This window comes from Struthio camelus, chromosome Z (assembly GCF_040807025.1).
Source record: "Struthio camelus isolate bStrCam1 chromosome Z, bStrCam1.hap1, whole genome shotgun sequence".
NCBI classification, from domain to species: Eukaryota; Metazoa; Chordata; class Aves; order Struthioniformes; family Struthionidae; genus Struthio; species Struthio camelus.
Window position 1 is genome coordinate 86,920,353 of NC_090982.1, and position 25,134 is coordinate 86,945,486.

The following is a 25,134-nucleotide window of genomic DNA, read 5'->3' on the forward strand; positions in this document are numbered from 1 at the left end:
GGCAGTGCAGGCAGCGCAGGCAGCGCGGTCAGGTGCAGAGGCAGCAGGGCAGCCCGGCAGTGCAGGCAGTGCAGGCAGTGCAGGCAGCGCAGGCAGCGCGGTCAGGTGCAGAGGCAGCAGGGCAGCGCAGGCAGCGCAGGCAGCGCGGTCAGGTGCAGAGGCAGCAGGGCAGTGCAGGCAGCGCAGGCAGCGCGGTCAGGTGCAGAGGCAGCAGGGCAGCGCAGGCAGCGCAGGCAGCGCAGGCAGTGCGGTCAGGTGCAGAGGCAGCAGGGCAGTGCAGGCAGCGCAGGCAGCGCAGGCAGTGCGGTCAGGTGCAGAGGCAGCAGGGCAGCGCAGGCAGCGCAGCAGCGCGGTCAGGTGCAGAGGCAGCAGGGCAGCGCAGGCAGCGCAGGCAGCGCAGGCAGCGCAGGCAGCGCGGTCAGGTGCAGAGGCAGCAGGGCAGCGCAGGCAGCGCAGCAGCGCGGTCAGGTGCAGAGGCAGCAGGGCAGCGCAGGCAGCGCAGCAGCGCGGTCAGGTGCAGAGGCAGCAGGGCAGCGCAGGCAGCGCAGCAGCGCGGTCAGGTGCAGAGGCAGCAGGGCAGCGCAGGCAGCGCAGCAGCGCGGTCAGGTGCAGAGGCAGCAGGGCAGCGCAGGCAGCGCAGGCAGCGCGGTCAGGTGCAGAGGCAGCAGGGCAGCGCAGGCAGCGCAGCAGCGCGGTCAGGTGCAGAGGCAGCAGGGCAGCGCAGGCAGCGCAGCAGCGCGGTCAGGTGCAGAGGCAGCAGGGCAGCGCAGGCAGCGCAGCAGCGCGGTCAGGTGCAGAGGCAGCAGGCAGCCCGGCGGAGCGGCAGCGCGGGCAGCGGCGGCGGCGGCGGTTCCCGGCGCGGCCCCCAGAGGGCGCCGCCGCTCCCCCGCGGGCGCGCTGCTGCGGCGGCGGCTGCCGAGCGCGGCGGGCTCCGTCCTGCGGCGGCCTCGCTGCCGCCGCCCCCCCCCCCCCCCTCCCGCCGCCGCGCTCAGCGCCGGCCCCGGCCCCGCGGCGCCCCCGGCCCCGCCGCCCGCCCCCTCCCTGGCCGCCGCCGCCGCCGCTAACAAGTGAGAGCGGCGCAGCCCCCCCCCCCCGCCGCGCCTTTTAAACGCATCTGTCGGCAAGGAGGAAAAGCCACAAGGTTTCCCTTTTGTATTCGTCTTTTCTCCGTGCATCTGCACGTATATATCTATATCTATATATATTTTTAATTATTGCCGTTTTTATTTTTTCACTTCGCGCAGCGTTGGAAATGGAGCGACCTCGACTCTTTTGATGCGTGCTGGACAGCTTTTTTTTTGGCAGGGTTTTTCTCTATGTCTGGTTTTCCAGCAGTGGGAGGACCCTTCCCCATCCTTCCCCGTCTCCTTGAGTTAGTTTCCCGACACATTGGCGAGCTCGGAGGCTCCTGGACTGAATGTAACTTTTTTTTTCCCCCCCTCCCTCCGCACCCCAGCCGCCTCCGCTGAGCCCTGTCAGCAGGGACCGACCCCCCCCCCCCCCCCCCCCAAGAAGAGGAGGCAGAAGGGGCTCGGCGTGCATGTGTGGTGGTTGCTCTTACTCAGGACCCACATCCGTAGGTGTGTGTTGAAATATGGAGAATAGTCTCGGATGTGTTTGGGTACCAAAGCTGGCTTTTCTGTTCTTCGGGTTTACGCTGCTCAGCCCGCATCTTCGAGTCGCCGGTAAGTCGTCGTCTCTGCCGTGTTTGCCTTTGCACGCTGGGGACAGGGGGTGATTTTTTTCCCTGCGGGACCCAAGGCGACGGGTCTGCCGCTCGTGTGCGGATGGACTTTTTTTCGCCCTCCCCGATCTCGGTGTGTTTTGAGGGTCTGGTGTTTTTGTTGCTCGCCGGTGGGAGCTGTTGCAGCCACTTCTCGCAGATTTGAAGAGGGAAGCGGGGTTAGAAGCACCTTGGGCAGCCTTGGCAAGGAAGGGGAGCGCTGAAAAGAGGGAAATCTGTAAAAAAAATAAAGGAGAAATTGTGGAAGGAGGTGACATAATACGTGTGTGTGTGTGTACAGTGGTGGTGATGGGGGTTAGTTCACGTTCTCTTTTGCACCTGATCGTGCTTGCAATCGGATGTATTCGCCTGTAGCTGTTCGGGTCTATGTACTGAAATCAAGGGGGGGGGGGAGGTATCATTCGCTGAGTAAATGAATAAAAGCAGAAGATGAGTTAGCAAGCCAGAAAATGCGGTTATCGGCAAGGCATCTTCCAACTCTATTAGATTGCAGTTCTTTGGGATTGCACCTCTGCACTTGGCAGGCACATTTTCTAATTAAAAATGGCAAAGCCAGTTGTGTGTGGAATTGGGGTAGAGAGGAGAAAAGAGGGAATTGACACTGGGATGCTCTGGGGCTGCCTGTGCAGAAGGTGGAGAAGAGCTCAGATTTAAGGAGAAATCTTCTATTAAGACGGAAAGAAAAGGGAAAAGGGAGCGTTAGCCAAGAAGTGCTAGGAACTAAGAAAGTGCAGCTTTGATTTGCAGGAGACCAGGGGTGTGAGCGCATGGTGGAGGGAGATGCACGCAAGGAAATATTATTCTCCAGGGGTCATTTTATTTTCTCCCAAGGAAAATGAGGAACACTTCACTAGGAGAAACCTTGGGAAAAGAGAGCCTGAAAAACGCAAAAAAAAAAAAGGAAATAAACACCCATTTGGGCACGCTGCTTTCACAGCAGCTACTGATGAACAATAGAAACCAACTCCCCACCACCGCACACACGCACTCGACCGCTGGAGCAGATTTTTGTAATGGGGAAAGTGCTGCATGCGAAGCCTTTGCAAAAAAGATCTTCTTGCTGTCTTGTAGCAACGGGCAGGTTATCAGCTGTATGCAAATAGAAGTGCCTCAGATAGCTCCTGGAGGTGGTGCTCCCTTTACACAAACGGATATGTTTGTTGATTGTTCTTATTTGGGGGAGTTGGCAAGTAAACTGGCCGATGCTTCTTTGGGAAACAAGGAGGTTTATTTTGTGTGTGAGCGTGTGTGCGTGCGCCTGTGCGTCCCCCAGCCTTGTCCTCTGCAGTTAACTCGCGTGGAAGGTGGCACGGGGGCAGTCAGGGCAGCGTGATGAATAGGTGTCTCTCTTGCGTTGCCAGCTTAAAGGCGAGTAGACGGGAGACATGTCAGCGATCCTCCTCCTTGAAGGATGATTGACTTGCAGGCTTCTTTGCTGGCGGATGCTGAGATGGAGCGAGTGCCTCCTAGGAGGAGGAGGGCGCAGGGAGCCCTGTGCTAGGTCAGGGGCCAGACGTGCTGCAAACCCCTTGCTTTCATGGCACGGCAGGGGGAATGGTATTGTTTGGTAGTATGTGGATGAATCAGGCTGTTGTCTAGCTGAACGTATCCGTTGTGCTTGTACTCTCTGCCTGTGATCCGTGCGTGTGTATTGCGCTGCTTGTCGAAGGCTGGCATTTTTGCCTTGCGCCAAATCCCTTGCTCTGCGCAAACGTGCAAAGTTTTCCCTGTGATCCAGCCCCCGGGGGCTGCCGCGCGTTTCTGCTTTTCCAAGCCTGCTTTTCGCCATCCCGAGTCAACCCACGACAGAAAATAAAGCGGACGGACGCTGCCCCTCTCCGGCGACGCTGCTCACGGGGCCGTGGCCCCTGCTCGTTAATCGCGGAGCTCCCGTTCCTCCCCGGAGCGGCGATTTCCCGTGCCGGGGGCCGGCGGGGAAGGGAGCGTCTCCGGGGGCGGCCGGGCGGTCTCGGCTTGGCATGGTCCCCGCGCGCCGGGCCCCGGGCAGGCTGCGAACGCCGCTAACAAAGGGCTCCTGGAGCCACGGCACAATGGGGCCGCGTCCTGCCCTGCTGAGCTCCCGAGCTCAGCCCCACGCTGGCGCGGAGGCGGCCGGCTTCCTCCAAAACTTTGGTAGCAAAGGCCAGCGTCGCGCCGGGTCGGCGCGGGAGAAGGAACGTGCCCGGATCGAGTCCTTCACCTTTACTTTGCTATTTATTGTCTGTAAGGTAGCGAATGTCTACGGGGAAGAGACGAAAAGTGAAATGCAACCTAGGACTTTTCCTGGCTAAAAATATATACGTGGAGGGAACAACAGATGATGGGCGATGTTTGCTGTTTTGGAAAGAGGTCATGGAAAACCGTCTTGCTGATAAAAGCACATGTAAAGTATGTAGTACGGAATGGTTACAGCGCTGCAGGAATTGTTCTGTGTGCATATTAAAGGAGCCACACAAAACTTTCCCCTTTTTTTTGTCTACGGGGGGAAACTTAACCCAATCGCAAAGGTATTTTTGGAATGGCTTCTATGCTTGTTTTTTTGAATCCCACCACATCTTGGTGAGAAATTTCGTATTAGTGCAGCGTGTCAGAGCCTTGCGATGTCTGGGTACTATGGCAATCACTTCTTCTGTGAGTGGTGCAGTATAAATCAACAGTGACCTGTCACAGCATCCATTTCACAGGCAGTCTGGTTGCCCTCTGTGTCAGGAGGCATGTGAACCACCACATGCATTATATGAGTGTGGTAGCCTCAACACATTCCACAGCCTATTTTTAAGAATGGAAATGAGCTTAACTGAGGATGAGCAATTTATGTTCGAGTGGTTTTCTTTTTTTCTTTCTATAGTTTCTTGACTATTTTTGTATACAGTTCTTCTTGTGCTGCATCTTTTTGTCCTCACTCCCCCTTTTCCGAGGTCATATAGATTCAGGACCAATGCTGACTTCAAATACACAATCAGGAATATTTGTGTTCAGTGGGATTATGCCAGTTTTAATAAGGTCCGGATTTCACATGTAGTTCATTTTTCCTTGAATATCACTCGCTTTTCCTTCCCAATACAAAACCTAGCGTGAACTGCCTGTTGCAGGGCCCAAGACGTGACAGCGCCATCAAGATACTCTCCTTGCATTTCTGTTTGTCTGAACCCGTCTTTGATTCCCTGATTTACGCTAACACTTTATGATCTCTGGGGCAGAAAGTTTCTTTTTCTTTGCTATGCAAATTCTCAGCGGGATCATGGCCTGCAGTGAGGGCTCCCAGGACCAAATGATTAATGAATAGGTCTGTGCTTCTCAAACTTAGAGAAGAAAATCTCTGGGAACTGCTCATTCCAGATACTAACTTGAAATCCAAGTGAGCTCTTCATGTGATCTGCCTGCATTTAAGTTGAGAACCAGTACGCTGCCATGATTTGAATGTCCTTGAAACAGCCCATATGGAGATGGAGAAGCAATTGCCGCCTTCTCCCAATCTACCCGATCTCACTCTGCTACGAAGGGACAGAAAAGCCTAGTTTTGCATCGTGGTCCTGCCTTATTATTTGACTGGCAAAAGACTTGTGCTGTGCAAGGTTTGGTGTTTCCCGCCAGCTTGTTGTTTAACGCCGTGCTGCAGGAACCTGGGCTCTGCCCGAGCGCAGCCCCTGGCATGTACGTTGGCTATGATGCCTGGCTTGGCTTCTTCCAACAGGAGAGCACTGTCAGTTCTTTCTGTGACATGACAGCTAAAATAACTCTTTCAGAGCCGTTCATCAGTTGCTCGGTACACGTATTTTCTACCAGATGTCCTTTAGAGGGCCAGCAATGATTTCTTAAATGTAATTTTTATGGGAGAAAATAATGCTACACAATTGAGTCTGTTTCCGGGATGGCTGCTTGCATGGCGCGACAGCTCCAAGAGTAAAACGCTGTAATGGATTCGCACCTACGTTCTTCATAGAAGAGACTATTGGAGAGACTTCAGCAAATGTGCCAATACGAGTAAACTGCGAAAGAAGTTGCCCCTGCTGTTTTAGAGCCTTGCCAAACTAAAGATCACTGGCTCCCCTTCATGCAAGTTTAAGACAAGCGCTAAGTGTGTTGCAGTGCTGCTGTAGGGACAAGCAGGCCCAAAGGCTACAAATGAGCCAGCAGGTACCTTCTAGTTTCATGTTTGCTATGGAAAATCCATCGGTTGGTGCCATATCCATACGTTAGTCCCTTCATATATAGAACAAAACGGTGGTGGAAGAAACTGGTACTCAAAGAGAGGAACACATTTTCACATTTCTAATTTTCCCTTCCGCTGAAACGTGGAATTGTTGGTAGAGGGAGTCAGTGCAGCCAGTCTCTTTGTCGTAATGCAAACGGATGTAAATTCTTACAATGTTGGCCTTGCCTGAATAAAAAGTATACTGACAAATTCCACCGAGGCTTTCATGATTAATTAACTAAAGGCAAAAAATTCACTTGCTCTGTTAAAATTATCCCCTGGGGGAAACTTTGACCTAAATTTTATATTTCCATTGCAATCCAAAGTAAATACGCTGGGCCCTGTTCTAATTTCACTTATATCACTTTTACACCGGCCCTGCCTCGCTGCACTGAACGGGGTTACTCCTGCCTCTTAGCAAGAGCAGGAGCTGGGGCTTGGCTGCGGTCAACGGCAGGGAGCTGCAAGGTCTCCGCTCCCACCAAAGAGTTGTCTCTCCAGGAGCTATTGCTATTATAGCTGTTTGCTATTGTAGGAATTTCAGAGCAACCTCATTTGCGATTTGCCCAAAGGAATCCTTTGATTTGTTTATGTCGGTCAGAGATTTGGGCTGCCGAAAAAATAGGTGCCACAGTCTTCCTCAGCAGAGCTGAGAGGCAGAGTCGCAGGCTGGGCTGCGCGTGGGGAACAAGCTTTAGTACTGGTATTTATGCCATCTTGTATCAGGAATATCTTTCTTCAATATTTCTCATGTTCACTTGAAGGAATTTCTTCTGAAATGTTCTTGTGGGGATGGCTTAAATTGTTATTGTTTCTGATCCTCATGGAAAAATCTACTTACTGTGTCCATTACGTAGCTCCTCTTCCCTGTTCCTTTCTGTAAACGTCATGGTCTGTTTTACCTTTTTTGCTGATGAAAAGCAACTGTAGTCTTCTCTTTACAATGTTCAGGATGCTTGGGAGTCCCCTTTTAATATGGGTGGAGAGCCTCAGGCATTTGAGAGTTGCTCCTTTTGGGTCTGCTCTACAGCTTCCTGTAAAAAAAACCTGCCAAATTAGCTTTATTTTGTGAAAAGCAATGACTGAAAGTGAAGTGTAGCTTCTGATTTCCAATGGTAAATTCACTATTGATAGAGTATGCTCATCCTGAAAGATAACGTATCCAATAATTGTAAACCCACTGGAATTGTTTCTTTCTGCAAATGTTTCTCGATTTCAGCTTTTATGTGAAGGGCTACAGTTAAATTGGGCTAATCGCAGAATGTCTCGCTCAATAGTTTGTAGATGTCTGTGCTCTAAAGGAAGCTAAATCTCAGAGAGGCATGATAAACGCAGAGTTAAATGTCTCCAATTCTATCTCTGTTGATGGCAGTCATATGTCGATGGTAATGCCAATATGTGCTGTAATTTTATAAACGCTCTGAAGTATTCAAAATACATTGAAAACTATTCTAAATTGCTGCCCAGAGTTTCAGCAAAATATCGGTTGTCAAACAGAGAAGCTGAAGGAATAATATCTCCTTGGAAATTGCATTACCATCTGAAAACTGAGTATCTTCCTGTCCTTTAAAGCATAGTTTAGAACACAGAGACTAAAGATGTTTTGATGATTTTGTTTACTTTTTTGGTGCTTCATGAGTTTTCCTGGTTGATCATGTGTACCTAGCACATGGCCCTACTTTCCTGTGCTGGAAGGTTCACAAGGTGCTTCCTCTCCCAGCTTGGAAGCTGAAGGTGAACAGACAACAACCATCACACGTTAAATAAGCATGTATGCGTGGAGAATCGATGAGACCATTCCCGGTATCAGCTGGTACAAAATCCTTTGCTATACATCTTTAAAAGGATTTTAAGACATAATAGCAGGGACATACAGTATACAATTTGTACTCGTGGCTCTTCCAGGGCCTGGTCCCCAAAGCCAGCTGAGGTTGTTCTTTGTGGAGCCAGGATCTGAAGGTGAGACTGGAACCACTCTTTTTCTGCAGCACTTTGCCTTTTCCAGAGCTTTGATACCAGTTTTATGTTGTCTTGGGAAATGGAGTCCTGAACTTCTGAGAAATTGGACTCATTGAAATGGATATTCAGTGGCATTCCTTCTGGGGTCTTACAGCAAGAACAAGGCATCACAAAAATAGGTGAAGGATACAACAAAGCTGCTGCACAGAGAATTTCCTTGATCTATGCACACATCTTCCTGGACAGTGATATAACCCCCCCCCCCCCAATCCAACCCATCCAAGTATTTATGAAAATGTGTGTTTCTCTGCTTTAGTAGAAGAGGGTAGGGTAGTTTGGCACTTGACATGGCACTGTGTTGTGAAACATTGGATTTAGCGAGATCTCAGACATGGCACTTGCAGAAGGTGGTCCGAACTGTGGGAGGTGAGGCCGTGCACTGGGGAGCGAAGAGAGATCTCTGCGAATTGCAGGGTTTTGCTGCTCTTGAGAGGTTCTGGAGATTAGCTGAACTCAGGTCAGCTCTTTTATCGCTAGAAGAGCTCTACAGTGAATGACAGGCTCCTCGTTCATGCTTTTATCATTTTTTTATAATAGCAGTTGCGTAGCCGGGTGTCCATGTTCTATATACCCTATGGGTCAGTAGAGACTTCAGATGTTTCGCAGATGGCGACTGCCTGTGCTCCTCCACAGGTGAGGAGCTACATGTCTGCCTTTCCAAGTTCTCTTTGCTTATTGCTTTTCTTCCCCCCCGCCCCAAACTATAGTAGCTCCATTCTTGCCTTCTGTTTCCCAAGTTTTTGTTTACTCCTACCACGTACCTTCCTTCAGTGTTTCCTCTCACAGATGTGAGTCTCAAGGGAAAGCAACTGAGAAGAAATCTTGACTTGAGTCCTGTGTATGATATACTTGTGCTTGTGCTTGAGCTTGAGATCCTGCGGCCAGGATGGGAGCTTTGCTACACAGATGATGCTTCCATTAAAAGAGGAATCATTTGATTGTGTCATATGATGAGGCAGTTGCTCTCAGGATATCTAGCAACAGACCTCAGAAATATTGTCGCAGATGCTTAGTCCAGGTTCTTTGTCCCTTTTTCTTGGAGTTTGTCTTGAGGAGGAACATAAAAGGAGAGCATCTAGCAGCCAAATCTAGTTTAGCAAATCTCAGAAGTCTCTGTTCTGAAAGTGTCTGAAGGCTTGTGACAACTGCGTGACCTGCAGCTAGACTGGTGGGCATTTCCGTCTGGCTGTAAAGCTCTGAGAGCAGTAATTAGAGGCAAGATGATGGCTCTGGACAAGGTCAATTGATATAATTGCATAAAGTGTTTCTTTCTAAAGGCGGGCCTCCCAAAAGCATTGTAATTAAAAGCTGAATGGTGCTTCCTTGTAAGTCGAATCAACTTATAAGCAAGGAGTGGGTTGTCGTGGGGATCCTGGTAGGTGCCAAGCTGAACTGAGCGTTTCATCCTCGGCCTGTAGCTACCGAAAAGGGCTCATTTGGTACACAGTTCACATGCTGACCTCCTTCCTCTTTGATTCTCTCTCTGACGCTCTTCCCTTCACTAGCCAAAGACTTAACAGCATTTTAAAAGCACTTTGGGGGAGGGGGGGGTCTCTATCCACAATATCCACTGTTCTTTTGCTTTTAGAAGCAAGAGCGGAAAAAAAGAGAAAAACTTAAAAGGGCTCTGTGGCTCTCTGCGTAGCCCATATTCCCTGTTTTCTCCTCTGCCTTCTGAGGCTCACAGGGAGGAGGGGAAAGGAAAAGCTCTTAAAAGTTTCCCTGCACTGTTCCCCAGTGCTGAGGACTCGTAACAAGCCCTGGCCGTGGTGTGACCCAGACGCATGAGCCTGTTTCTGAACGTTTTTGACTGCTGGAGAAGTGCTGTGCCTTCTCGCTAGGCTGCGGTTTAGTTTGTCACTGTCTTGGTGCTTGTGTAAGAGCCCAGTGAAGGACTGGAAAGTCCTTCTCTGGAGGACGTTAGTTTGTTCATTTTTTAGTTGGGAGTTTGTGCTGAGCCTCGCAGAGAGTGGCCCGAGTGAGTGCCCCGGGGAAGGGACCTCTCGCGCAAGGGGGAGGTTGTTTCTCTAGGTGGCTGGAAGTGACCTTTCACAGCAATTTGGTTGTGGTGATACAGGTTTTTTTTACCCTTCATTCGTCAAGTTTCATACCCACCTTCCAAATTTCATGCTTCTTTTCACACAGTGTTTCTCTCGTCCAAAGTGCGGATCGTTTTTCAGCGTTCAGCCCTCCTTTGCTGTTTTATAGATGCTGCTGAACTTGCTACTGGCAAGACTGGTTATCCTAATTTCCTGCATATTATTTATAAATTTGTCAAAAAGGCTCACACTCACCCATTTTGCTTTGGCTTCCTACGAAGTTTTCTGTTCAGGAGATTGAAAAGGTTTAGATGCATTATTGAAGCGCGGTTTGCCATACATACGAAAGTAGTTAACACTCTTAGATTTAGACTTTGCTTTTAAAAAGGATACAGGGATTTTAATGTATCTATTTACAGGGGGCTCTAGACCTTTCTGTTTTCCCCAGATACAAAGAATATCGTGTCCTCCCGTACGAGAAGCAGCATGAAGCGAGTTATAAAGTTAACTGAAACTGGCAGCTCTCATTTTACAGTTCATGATTAAGAGGATGCGAAACGGAAACTGTTTCGTATTGCTAAATAGTGTCAGCATGGTTTTTTTCTCTGTCCACAGTGATTTATAAATGTAGAAATGTTCTGTGCCTGTGACAGAGATGTGCATAAAGTGGCTGATATCTCCCATAGGCCAAGCGTGTGAGAGGATATTTGGCAAACCACCAATCTAAGGATACCTAGAAAAAAGTGTTCATGCACAAAATTTTAAAGTGCTGCGGGACTGAGGTTGTTGGTATGTGCAATTCTTTTTACAAAAAACGTGGGGTTTTAGGTTTTAAAGTTTCAGATGCTAATAGGTTTTGACATGAAAAGTAAAGGGCTACTCACTTCATGGGAATTAAAATAACGATATGCTTGGGAATAGCGTGTGTATGCGGTGAGACATATATTCAGTTCTGATGGAGACTGTTACACGTGGTGGTTTGGTATGATCTTCCTCTCATGCAAATATTATTCATTCTTTGTTTTTATTAGTCTGAAGTAAAGGTCATCTGGCTGCAAGGTCCAGGAGAGCCTGGGGTAAACAGCTGTATTTCCATACGGCCCACCCAATTCTCGAAGCCCACGGTAATGGAAAATAAATTAGATTTTTTTTTAATCCATCAACTTGTAATGCTTTACACAATTATAAAAAGAGAGAAAAAGGTTCCTCTAATACGTGAGGTGAGATTCTCAACCTGAATAAGTCTTCCCTGACTTCAGTGGAGACACCTTCACATCAGCAAAATCCTTTTAAAGCAACTTGTTGTTGATCGTTTGTGTTCTTTATATGCTCACGTAGAGACTGATTCTCTGTAACCAAACAGCTTTGCTATAGCAGGTGTATATTGATATTAAAAGGGTTGTTAACATCTCTCCAGAGGGGGATATTCTGTTACCAGTAACTCTATCAAGCTTTTCCATCTGTGTAGGGAATTTGTCAGAAGCTGGTGCTATGTTATTAAAAGTATTAGTTATATCTTGATTTGTAATTGAATTACATCATTAATAGAACTCAATTACAATCAGTGGAAACCGATCTCACCGCAAGGACAGCGGACGCTTGAGGTTGTGAGTAATGCTTTGTGCTCAACCAACCGTTCACAAATGAGGCAACACCATGACTGTTTTAATACTGAAAATGAGCAAGTTTTCCAGTCCTGACGTAGGGGAGGGTTCCTACTTAAATGGGTATGCTGGCTTAAAGCCACCCAAATCCCTTGGCATGGTCACTTCATTTCAAATTTTTTTTTTTTTTGTGAATCAAGTATGAATGGTTTTAATCTCAAACATGCAATAAAATAATACTCTGGCTTTTTTTTCTCATGCTCCTTACATAAGCTTAATCTCTCTTTGTCACAAATTCTTGTTATAAAGTGAGGCCATCAATGCAGAATCGCAAGGAGCATCCCTGTGTGTTGAGTCCTGCTTATTGATGTGTGTTGAGTCCTGCTTATTGATGCTTTAATCCCCTCATTCCTCCTTTTCGTGTCGCAGTTCACAGGACACCCCTAGATGAGAGGTGCAGCTGGTAATAACTACAAAACCAGCTATTGTTCAAAGTACACTGAAACCATGAGACTCAGGATAACAAGTTAAGAAAAGAGAAAAACTGGTGTGGAGCCGAGGGTGGTGGTACCATCGGGGTGCATTTCCAGGATTTTTGCTGAGTTGCAGATACTGTCCGTGCCAATCAAACATTGCCCCTCATGGAAGTTAAAAAAAAAAGATGTAGGTTCCTTCCTGGCTATTTTATTCAGCGTTCATCACAGATGGACATCATCTAGTATTGGTGGCAGTGAGGCCTGCAGCTGCAGCAAAGGTGCAGCAGGAAGATACTACAGTGACAATATCGAATAAGCAAGATTATCTATCACTGTGAGACTTAGAGAGCTATAACATCAGTAGTCTGTTATAGCAGAACCCTGGACTGTATTATATCATTAATTTTTTTTAAGTAATACTCTTGACAGGTTTTAATGGAAAATTCTCCTTACAAATCAATGGTGTGATTCAGTTCTGTATTTATTAACACATTCCTCAGATTGTGGATGAGCGAAACTACCTGAGTACAATTCAAATGGCCCTTAAATATGGAGTGTGATAGGATTTGCGTGTCCCATAATTTATATTGCCAGACTGTGCCTCAGTAAATGAGATCTGTCTCTGTGCATTAATATGCCAAATAACTGATAGCAATAACTAATTCATTTGTCCTGATTGTTCTTGACGTCTTCTACATCATGAGGAATTTCAGTGCATCACCTTTTGCTGGGCTCCAGGCTTTGCCACTCATACCCATATGGTAGGTAAATGGGTTGTGTCAGGGATAAGCAAACCTTTATGCAAGGTCAGTCTGGGTCATTGCATGACTAAAAAACATCAAAAAATGCAGCCAGTCGCTACTGGTGCTGAGGTTAACTTTCCCTTTTTTCACAGTCAGCTGAATGAATGCTGGTTCAGAAGTCTTTTTTCCCAAATGCTCCTTCATGGATGAGCTGTGGGACTAAAGGGCCCATGGCACTTCGCACAGATAAGGCTGTTAAACCTGATGCTGAGGCCAGTCCCTTCTTCGATATATTTTTTTTTCTAATTTTCTTTCAGGTTTTCAATCATCCCACTTCTAAAATCTCATTTTCCTAAACTGCTTTGTGATACTGCCATGGCCTTTGAAGTGTCCCGCTGCCGCTTATTCAAGAAGTTTAATGAGGAGGAGGAACGCTCGTCACAATTATCACTGAACAATTGCAAACATCTATGAAGGATGGCAAAATGCTTTGAGACTCCTGTAGGTAAAAAGACACCACACAAGTGTAATGTGCTTCTGCCATAAAATGCTGATGATCCTACCACTAGTAAGCTCCAAATGAGGACAGAGTTAGCTTGACAGTAAATTAGATTTTAAAAGGTAATTCTGTGACTGTATGAATGAGAATTTGGCTTCCTAGTATACTGTCTGTCAGCAACTTATCCGAATGTTTCTCATTTTTCGTAGAGCATTTGTTGATGGCATATACATTACTCAGTAATATAAAAATGTGAGCAGCTAACCGTTTCCAAAATCCATCCCTAGAAATGGCCTGTCTGGCTCTTGGGAGGAAGCTGGTCTTTTACAATTATAATCCGTAAACATTTTCCAAAAATCTTGGGCTGATGTCTGCCAAAATGATGACCGGAAAAAAACATTCCTTCTTTGTGGTCATTAGTCTTAAAAGGGTAAGTGCTAAAGGCCTTCCTCAGTCCTCTCTTACTGCATGAGGCAATTTTCTCAGTATTCTCAGCCCTAATAAGCTGAAGAGCAGGAGAAAAATACCCTTCTGTGTGCCTTCGAGCTGCAACAGGTAACTATACCACTTGTAATGCCATTTTTCTGCTCATTAATGCACCTTCTGAACAGATGCGTGGTGACCTCACACAGAATAAAAATGGCAAGACAAAAGGCAGATGGCAAAACCGGGGGCACGGATACAGCATCGCTTCGGAGACTGTGCTGCAGGGATAACCATGGTGTTCCCACGCCGGGGCTTAATTGTCGGCTTTCGGGACTGGAAGGGTTGCAGCTAATGAACCCGTCCTGTCCTGCGCTTCAGCCTTATTGCAGTATCCTGCTTTGTACTTTTATTTGTCCTGCCGTAGTTTTGCTTAGGTTGACAGGCGATTTAAGCAGAGGAGTAGGGAGCGGGACAGTACATCCCACAAGAGCGTTGCACTTACAGCATGCTGATATGGGGTCAGAGAGAAGTTTTACCCAGGGGCCGGATTGCCAGGGACCTCCTGTAGATTCGGGTGTGCTAGGCTCCCTGGTGTTGTCTGTGACGTTGAGGGACATCAGTATCCCCACTTTTCCTCTGGTGGTGTGCTGCAGTTGCGGCTCCTGGTCACGTCGTTGTGGTTTACGGAGGTGTCGGGAAGGGTGCTGGGAAGTGCCGTGTGGTTCGCAGCACGCCGGGAAGTTCTCCAGACCTTCTTGGATGGAGTGTCTGTCGTGTGTTGGGCACAGTGACCATGGTTGACCCCCCCCAGCCCGACGCCCCTGGAAGGATCAACCCTTCTGGTTCCTGGCCAGAACGGAGCCCTGCCTGCTGGGACCTACCCAGGTGAAACCCTGTGAAAACGGGTGTCTTTTTAACTTCACGTTCCTAGCCGCTAGTTGTCTGAGGCAGAGCCACCGCACGCTCCCTTAGTAATCAACAGAGAGAAATAGTCACCTCCAGGTGACGAATCACCTTACCTGCCTTGATGTCTGTCTATCGTGGGGAACACTAGCCTTCGCAAGGTACCTTCTGCACTCCTTTTCAATTGAAATGTACTCCTATGACTGTACAGTATTAGGAAAGCCTGAACAGGAGTATTAAAAAACACACTGACTTTTGCAGCCTTGTGCAAATGATTTCTAACGTGGACCTGGGATTGAATTAACAAAGTGACCTTAGTGGCATTTACCTAGCGCGCAGAGCAGAGGCAAACGAGAAACCTGAGCTGCTGTAATTAGGGGCACTGCAGACAGCGGGACTCTCGTATCAAAGCCTGCCTTGGAGCAGCAGATGCCTCAAGCGAGAATCTGTTAGCGGAAGCAGAGGCAAGGAAATGCTTATTATCAGAGGGTTAGGGAAGATCCTCTCGAAACTTTGTTGTCTCCCAGATCACGGCAAAGAGAAGGAGCTGCGAGTCTAGAAGCTCTCCTGTGCATTAGAAAAGAGCACAAGGCAATTTCCTCGGCCAGGGTTTTCCAGCCGTTCCTGCAGCTCTGCGGGGGCCGACCTGTTTGCTTTGAGAGAGTGACGGCAGTGCCTTTTTTTTTTTTTTTTCAAAGTGTTATTCTTTTAGTGAGAAATTAAATATAAAATAAACACAGATGTCCTTGTGACAGAAGTGGACCAGGACCTATCCCTGCCGCCAGTGTCTAAAATGGGGCGGTTTCCCGCTAGTCTTTCTGCAGTGAGCGCGGATTGAAATGAAGACCGTATACAACGACCAAAACACAAACACACGGATTTTCTCTCTTGCCTTCCTCACCGAAAGGCAAAGCAGTGTCTGAGCGTGTCATAGCTGTCAGTGCGTGTAGCCTCGCAATAACCGTGCCACCGCTGTTTGCACCCGTGCCGGCGTGCGCGCTGGTGAGCGGCAGCGGACGAGCGCATGATAGATCAAAACTAGCAGAAACATTCAGCTTATTGAGGTGCCGCTTCCTCCCCTGCGAGGTGCCGTCGCTCCGCCGTGAACGCAGCATCGCAGGTCGCTGTTCGTATTCGTAGTATGCAAAGATACAGGGAGAGGGAACATTTCCTCCCCTTCCCTGCTGGTATTTTAGAGTGTCAGGAAACCGGTCGTTTCCATGACCTGATGATATAAGCGGGCATTTGGGTGATCTTACACTTGAGCAGGTTTAAAAATATATATAAAAAACCCCCCTTAGCATGCTGTATAGATAAGCGCATAATTGTTGGCACAGTTACACAGTGTGTAATGATTCAGAAAATGCTTGTTTTCTGCTAAGCCCAAATGATGTACCAAAACCCCCATTCCTCTGCTCAGGATGAACCCGGGAGAGAAAACCAGCTTCGATGGCCTTATCCAGGAATTACGGCTGATGCGTCTGAGGTTCGGGCAGCCGTGCCCCACGGGCTCGGTTAGACAAAATCGTGCTTTCATTCCAGGTGTTTGTCAGGGGCCTGGCGGTCTGTGGGCAAAGTTTTGCCATCTGTTAACTTCTGTGGGCGTCGGGCATGTGTAGGCAGGGGATAAAATGCAGTCCTGCGAGCAGCGGAGGTTTAAATGCTATATGGTGAGTTGAGTATATATATATGTTTATATAAATGTTCATGCTCCCCTGTGCGTGCATTGCTATATTGTGTGTGTGTGTGTTCTTGTGGTATCTCAGATACACCTGGGCTAGCTACACTTTGCCTGCTTGTGCGTGTACGTGTGTGCACATACGTGTATATAATGTAGATGTACACACACGTGCATCTACAATGAGAGAGACAAAATGCAAAATCTCAGTAGACTGTAGTTAAAAAAGCCCAAAATAACAACCTACTGGAAGAGCAGAAAGAAAAAAACGCAAGTGAACGCTACTGTGGTAATTACTTTTATCCTGTAAATTGCGATCTAATGTTTGGACGCACAAGCTAGAAAGATTTGACTTTAACTGAAGATTTGAGTTGTTACTGGTGGGGATAAAATAGTCCTGATATTATTTGGGCTTCTGCGAATTGGAAATTTGCTGCCAGATTAAACATGTCCCAGCAATCTTTTGTCACTAGAGATGCTGATTTCATAAACTGAAATAATACTGTGCATTGAAAGCCGTAGAAATAGCAATCATCTCCTTCCCCCTGTACAGTATTAGAAAATTTCACATAGTTTTGATATATAGTGTAAATTAGGCCTACAAAGTGGTGTGCTATGTCTTCATTAAAAGAGGAGACAGGAATAATGAAACCGCGTAGCGCGGTGTAGCGGGGTTTTCTGCTGTTTTTGTTGGTGGGTGGGATTTTTTGAATTATGAACACTGACTATTGTTTCGGCTTTCATGCAAAAATGTGCCTTTGTGAGCTAAGTATAATGAGTTGAATCATGCACGTTTTCACTGAAAGGTGTAATGCTTTATTAAAATATTGTATATTCATGATCAGCACATAGATTCATTAAAAATAAGTTTTCAGGCAGAAATTCGATATCTCTTCCTGTAACTTACAATAATTAACAGTATTCAGGACAGATTTTGTAGAGATAAATCAGAAGTATGATTTCATGCCAACTTTTGGCCCCCCTGGCGTTTTCTATTTTCACTTCGAAACAAAGATAAATTATGCATTTTACATACAATTAATATGTTTTAATGAATGATTAGAAAATTGCTGTGGGATGAAATTGCTGTGAGGTAAACTTTGACTTTGAAAGAAAAAAACGCACGCTGCATTTATATACACACCAAACTGCTTCCCAACAAGTTTTATTACCTTAGCAGCCTCTTACCTTTCTTTCAATGTTTTCCCTAGGACCTCTAATTCTGGGCCTTAGTAAAAGCTGTTTCTCATGAAATATGAATAAAGCTGTGGATGTTATGAGTGGACTTTGAGTACGTGCTGGAAAAAGTAGCTTAGAAAAGTAGCTTCTGTTGCCCTAACTTCTCTGCTGGTAGGGGGAAACAGCAGCAACCTTAGCTTGAAGCGGTTGCGCCCATGTAGAAATGCTGGGACAGAAAATCAGGTGCAGGAGGCATAAACGCTGCTCTGGGTTGCACCGCGATAAGTCCCGGGTCACTCCGATGGTTTCAGTCCAGGTTGAACGCTTGGGTTTAGTGTCGGGCCTTTGGCTCTATGGACACCTGCAGAGGTGTCAGCTTCTGTCTTACAAGAACGTACTCCATTTGGTAAAATTTGATTCCAGATGAGTTTCTGTAGAAATCCGAATACTTTTCATACACTGTGTTTCATGAAGTGATTGGCTTTATATAAGCAAAGACGGTAAATGTGGAGGGGGAGAAGTACTGATGTGCAACGCATTAAGCCTGAGCTTTATATAAATAACATCTCTCGTATTTTGTGATGGAAATGTCTGTCTCACAAGACTATTTTGCTGTAGGCATTCAGTATTTTCTAGATTGAAATCTGTGATCTTTAATTTAAATGGGTGGTTTAGTGTGTTATATGAACATGCTAGTTAATATTCAATCTGACGTTGAAATCACTGTGAGATGAAAATCTCTTCCCATTATATTATTCTGCAACTGCAACAGTTATAACACTACCGCAGCGGAGCAACGTTCTCATTTCTTATTGTTTGCACAAAAACAGGGCCAAGTTTTCGAGCCCTTAAAATTCGGTTTGGTCTTCAGTTTCTTAGGTGTTTCAACAGCCTCAAGTTCTCGTGCGTACAAGGTGAAACAAAGACACAGATTCTCTCGTGTTCATGAACAAATTAAACACTTGCTTAAATCCTATTCTGCACAATCCAAATCCTGCATCTGTATAAAAAGCTTAAGCAAATGTCCCTTCAGAGCTCATGAGCTATCGGAGCGGCTTTATGTGGTTAGAGGACGTGTGTCGCAGCCAGGGACGCAGGCTGTGGCTGAGCCTTACGCTGCAGAATCTTAACATAATCCTTAACTTTGCCATATAATTAAGAGCCCTAAAATCCAGCGTGTATGCGGCTGCTTTGCTGAATGTGGATGGAATTTAGTACCCTTGGGAATCTTTTGGGGCAGATCCTCAGGAATATTTAGACAAGCTGATGCTCAGAAACAGTGTGCAGCCACTGCCCTAACCTTGCATTTCTGCTGGCTGACCTCACAAAACTGTGTTGTCCCGTAGTTGGGCAGAGTTTAGGTCCATATTGGAGGAACTGAGGAAGGAATCAGAGCAGGAAACAGAGGGACCTGCTCTGAATTTGGCAGCTTAGGAGTCTGAGCCTCAGCCTCTCGCATCCTAAAGTATAAACGGCAGGCAGATAGATATTCAAGAGAAAAGAGGGTGCTTCTGTCTGACTTTTCATAGGTGGAGAAAATGGGCTTAAATACCTCAATTTAGGAGATGGTTCTCCACAGGTGACCCAAACGAGTAAAATGCCTGCCTGGTCAGAGATTGCACTTGACCATTTCTCTTCTTCTGCTGTGTGCTTCACTCTTGACTGCTCTGCTGGTTTCTGAGGATGACCTGCTCAGACGTTCAGCTCACTGTATTTGTTGGTACCCAGCTCCTGATGAGTATTGCAGCAAGCTGCAGGCTGCTTAGTGGCTGTGCATCACAATTTCTCTGCTCAGAAGTTACGTCCTGCTGCTCTCTTGGCTCATAGCCAACTTCTGGAGGAGCTTCTCTGAAGATACTCACTTGGTGCACAGCTTTGTAGCATTCAGCAGCATTCAGGAGCCCGTACTGCTCCACTGCATGTTTCTCTGTAGTCTGGTGCCAGCTCTTCAGTGGAAAGCCGACAGCTGCTCTGCCCTTGGGACCCTCTACAGAGGGAACAGAGAGGAAGGACTTAACTTTTTCACAATGCCGTGCCTTCCCGCTTATTTGTAAGGGTCTAAAGGTGTTTTCATATACTGCAGGAGCTGGTGTGGAATTCTACATTTCCTCCAGATTTGGCTTTGAGTAATTAGAGGGAACGAATAATTGATTGGTTATGTTTCTATTTCTAGGTTGCTCATTATTTTAGTGTAAAGTACTGCAAATGAGCAATCAATATCAGAGTAAAGGTACATGACATCACCTTTTGTAACGGCTGATTTCTCTTCCTCTATTTTGTAATTTTGTAAAGATGAAGGACTGGAAAACTATGGTCAAATGTCTGCTGGGACCAAAGCTCTAGAAAATATCCTCTCTTGACAGGAAGCCACCTAGATCTTCTGGGATCTTTCTAAGAGCAGTCAAATCACCTTTGACAACCTTTCTTGAAAGGACTCTCGGGACCTATAGGTGGCCAGGAAGAAGGCCCCCTCAGGGACAGGCGGCAATGTCTGTACACCTCTTACATGACAGAAGGACATCCAAAGTTGAGATACCAAGCCAGCTCCATGAAGCCTGCTGCTTCCAGATGTGGCTGTTTCTAGAGATAGGTCACAGCAACATGGCTCAGTGTGGTGCTTTTTAATCACAGCAGTGACTGGGAGAAGAGGCTGTCGAGCCCCTTTTAGTATGATATCAGCCTCTATGAACAGAGCTGGGCTTTGAGCTGGTGCTTTACCTCGGCTTTGTAGACAACCTGAGTTTGGTCCCTGCTGTTGCTGGCCCACCGGGAGTGCTACATAAAATGTTTATTTGGGCAGTGAGACCAGTCAGAAATTCCTGGTGCAACTTTACAAAGTTATTCATGATATCAACAGTATCTAAAATCCTTAAAGCAAGCCATTTTAAAATCTTCTAAAAAACAGGACATGTCCCTGTTCAGGACTTGCTCTCTTGAGCCAAAACACAGCAAGAAAAATCTGCCAGCTCTTGTTCTCTCTAATCAAGGGAAACAGTGTCTTCATTCCCCCTCACATAGAGGATTTGCTGCGGCTCCTACTGTGCTGTTTCTGTCATAAATTAAATGCAGTCAGACCTGGTTAATCCACGTCTCGTTCAGCCATATGCCTGGGTGGCCAGAAGCTCCATGCAGTAAACACTGTTAGGTTGTGCCTTGTGCATGGACTGTACTCATGAGGTTGAAGAAGCATGAAGTTTCCGCTGATTTAGATTAGTGATATTGGATGGAAATGCATCAGTGTCTTCCCTGCTCTGTCACTGAATAAGCGGGAAGGTTACAGGTGTTTTGATGGCAAGACCTCTTTTCCGTTTGGTGGGCACTTTCTGTAGTATGATGGGCATGATCCTCTTTTGGCTGATGGAGAATGAAGACTGGTCAGTCCCAGCTGCTCTTTGTCACAGAGTTTCACCTTGCTGCCTGCTGAAGCAGGGCTGGCTCCTGCCCTCAGAGCTGCGGTGCTCGACATGAAGAGGAGTGCTCAGCGGCTCCCCACACTGCTCTTCTGCTGGCCAGGATCAGGGACCTCCCATAACGAGAGCTGGAGGTGGATGGCTTGTCCCCTGTGATAAGCTACCGTTAGATTAAATCCCTCTCCTGGAAACTAATGTTCTGCAGTCATTGCTTTTCTCACACATCTTAATGAGTTTGGGGAAAAATACCTACCTCTACATGCATACTCCCTACGTGCATGACGCTTCATGTTATTTATGAATGGTGTTCCTTTTCTGCAGGAAAAAAATAACAATAAGAACAGCAAAGACTGAATAATAAACATAATCACTATCTACGGTAAAACGCTTCTTGCGTATACCCTTCTTTTTTTTTTTCAGACAGAAGTGAACACTGTCTTCATCTGGTGTGTGCTGTTCTGTAATATTGGTCCATAAACTTCCCTGTAGTGGCTATGTCACTAAACCCGCAGTATGGGTTTGAACTGTACCATATATTTTAGGTAGCTGGAGTCCTGGTAGCAAGACTATGCTAATCCAGCAGCCCTTCTGCTCATCTTGCTGCTTTGTTTATGTCTCAAATTAACATACAGGGAAAGTAGACATCTTCCTGAGTCCTCTCCATGCTTTCATCGAATAAATAATTGTGTGTGGTCCCATCAACAGCAGAAGCAAAGTAGCAGGGACAGAAAAGTCCACTGAAGAAGGAAAGAGGGATTCAGTTTGGCCTTTTTTATGACCTGGCAGGATAGACCTGCCAGCAGGGGAGTTTTCTGGTCTGTAGGGTGCTGGACAGTCAGCAACAGTTCTGCCCTGGCTCTGCCACTCGCCTTGCTGTGGCAAACTCACTTCTCCTTGATTCATCTTTCTTCAGCTCTGAAATTGGGTTGATCCTATAGAATTTAATTAAGACGCATTTAATGCTGAAAGCTCTTACAGAAAAACTTCCTGGGGCGGTTATTTCTAAATGAGTGTTGTTGCATAAGATACTCAAAAATAAGAAAAAGAGAGAATTGCACAAAGAAGGAAGTTAGAGAGAAACCGGGGAAGAGAATTGGATGTCCAGATGAAATGCAACAGTGAGTTTACCGTGAAGGAACCAATGTATAGGAAGTTATTGAAGTGAGAAGTGAGGCGAAATGGTGAGAAACAAAGTGAACTGCAAAGTCCCAAGACACTGGGTAAGGAATGGAAATGCCTGGAGTGGCCAAACACTTTAGAGGAGCAGTGTCTACATGAGGAAGGATACTGTTGTGTTAATATGGCAGGGTGAATATGCATACATACTACGTTGCACAGTGCAAGCACTATACAGGACAAAACAACCAGTGAACATGCTACTCATTACACTGAAAATGTAGCTGACATGCTCTTGAATATCTTCTATTGTGACCCTTCACTATTGTGATCAGTGGTGCAGAGTCTAGTTGGAAGATTGTAGCTAGTGGTGTCTCCCAGGGGTCAATACTAGATCCAATCCTGTCCAACTTATTCATCACTGACCTTGATGAAGGGAAGGAGTGCACGCACCCTCAGCAAGTTTTCTGATACAGAAGTGGGAGGGTTGTGCTGCCATTCAGAGGGACCTGGACAGGCTGGAGAGATGGGCAGAGAAGAACCTCCTGAAGTTCAACAAAGGCAAGTGCAGGGTCCTGCACCTAGGCAGGAATAACCCCATGCACCAGTACAGGCTGGGGGCTGACCTGCTGGAAAGCAGCTCTGCAGAGAAGGACTTGGGAGTCCTGGTGGACAAGCTGACCATGATCCAGCAGTGTGCCCTTGTGGCCAAGAAGGCCAATGGTCTCCTGGGGTGCATTAGGCAGAGTGTTGCCAGCAGGTGGAGGGAGGTGATCCTGCCCCTCTCCTCAGCCCTGGGGAGGCCTCCCCTGGAGTACTGTGTCCAGTTCTGGGCTCCCCAGTACAAGAGAGACATGGCACTCCTGGAGAGAGTCCAGCAGAGGGCTACAAAGACGATGAGGGGACTGGAGCCTCTCTCCTATGAAGAAAGGCTGAGGGAGCTGGGTCTGTTTAGCCTGGAGAAGAGAAGACTGAGAGGCGATCTGATCAGTGTATCCAAGTGATCTCATCAACGTGTATAAGTATCTGAAGGAGGGTTGTTGAGAGGACGCGACCAAACTCTTCTTGGTGGTGCCCAGCAACAGGACAAGAGGCAATGGGCACAAACCGAAACGCAGGAAGTTCCGTCTGAACCTGAGGAAAAACTTCTTTGCTGTGAGGGTGACAGAGCACGGGAACAGGTTGCCCAGAGAGGTAGTGGAGTCTCCTTCCCTGGAGATATTCAAAACCCGTCTGGACGTGATCCTGGGCAATGTGCTCTAGAGGCCCCTGCTTGAGCAGGGGGGTTGGACTAGATGATCTCCAGAGGTCCCTTCCAACTTAAGCCATTCTGTGATTCTGTGATTCTATGCCCACTCATTACAAGCATATGTAATTTTATTTAACTTTTTTAACCTTATACACTACAGCTATTTCAGGCCTAAGGAATGATAAAAATAGTGCTATGCATTTGGGAGCATAAGAGAATACCTAAGACATGAGTGCTGTTTTGATACTTACTTGTGATCACCTATTGACTTTGGATAGCTCATGTATGGCTGCACCTTTCTCCTATAAAGGTAAGTATCACGACAGAGAGCTGCTATCTGTGTACCCAGAGACCTTTCGAACTCTGGCCCTGTGTACCTATATCCCCATGCACCTATATCCCTGCGTACCTATATTCCTCTGGCCCTTTTCCCCCACGCCATGTCTGGGAATGCCCCCGTTGAGAACAGGAGTGGGAGGACTCCTTTTTCCCAAGTGACATGTTCAAGGGTGTTGCTTCTCATGCGATGGATTGGAAAAAAGCTGGGAAGTGTATATTTACATGCATATTCATGTTTGCATGAAATGAAACACTTCTAGGGACGAGGCAATGTGTTTTTGTCTTGTTTTCTCAGTGAAAACTGTAGTTTCAGGTCAAATTCAAGGAAAACTTGTGAACAGCTTCAGTTGGGGAAAAAGACAGTATGTGCATATTACCTTTCATTGATTTTTTTTTCGTTTTGGTGAAGAAAAACATCTTTGTCAACCTAATGTTTATCTTTGGGTTCACTGAACCAAAAAGCAATTATTTGCCCAGCTCTACTAATAGATCTCAATGGCAGAACCTTTCTCTTCCCCACCCCGCCAACACATATGCACATATGCACACGAGGGCATATATCCACCCCAAGCAGGGCTGGATTTCCTAGTATATGTAACTCCCTGTAGATTTCTTTTCTGTAGAAAAAGTTGGATTCTTAAGACTGGTGGGCTTTCAAGCGTTTGAAAGTTGTATTTCAAATGTGCACTCCCATTTCACATGAGTGTCTTCCCTTGCTTTCTGTGGAGGCTGGCGATTATTACAGTTGAACGAGAGAGCGTCCTGCAAATCTTGACTCTTTCCTGAGAGCTGCTTCCTTGAAACTTCCGGTTGCAACTAGTTGGGTGTTTTCCTAGTTATCACCCAGCTGAATACAAGTGCTCACAGCTGTTTTTAAGGTGTCACTTGTTTCAGTTTCTGCTAATTACAAATGAATGGAACAGATTTTATGCAAATTTTGTTCTAAAAACTAATCACCTCAAGAAGAAGCCAAAACATGAAGTTTTTTAGGAAGTCTGTTTTGAATCTTCAGCTATAAGCACCCTTCAACTATAGGCTGTGATAGATGCGCTCAGAATTGTGCTGTGACTGAGAGACCAAACGTTTGATGAATGCTCATACAAATGTCTGGTGCCTAAGTAAATTACTAGAACAAACTGAATAATGAAAAGTTTGAGGTATGACTTCCAGGAATGACCAGTCCCATAGGAGAGTGGAGAGACTGCAATATGAATTAATGATCAATTCCTTGTTCAATTTGAATCAGTGAAAATGCCAGGAATGATTGAATTCTATGTCATATATTCGATATGGGGAAAGGAATTTTAGAGGAGCAGTGGATTTTGCAAATGAAAATTTGGGTATCCCTTCTAGGGTTGTTGTGACTGGTGGTTAGAGGTAGGGAGGGATGCGCAGTAGGGAGCAGGGTGCCACTTGCTAGTGTGGTGGTTTCTTGGAGCAGACCCTGGGCAATGGACATTGCCTGCAGCACTGGACGCAATGCCAGAAGCAGGACATGCTTCTTGGGTTGATGTT

General features: G+C 46.6%; 1 protein-coding gene across 1 annotated transcript in view; it reads left to right on the top strand.

The window, feature by feature from the left end:
• The first annotated feature begins 1,519 nt into the window (after positions 1–1,519).
• LOC138064734 (netrin receptor DCC) overlaps positions 1,520–25,134 on the top strand; it is a 608,179-nt gene continuing 584,564 nt past the window's right edge. The window contains exon 1 of the mRNA XM_068928548.1: positions 1,520–1,685. Coding sequence (XP_068784649.1) covers positions 1,595–1,685 — 91 coding nt within the window. The 5' untranslated portion in view covers positions 1,520–1,594. The remainder of the gene's footprint in view (positions 1,686–25,134) is intronic.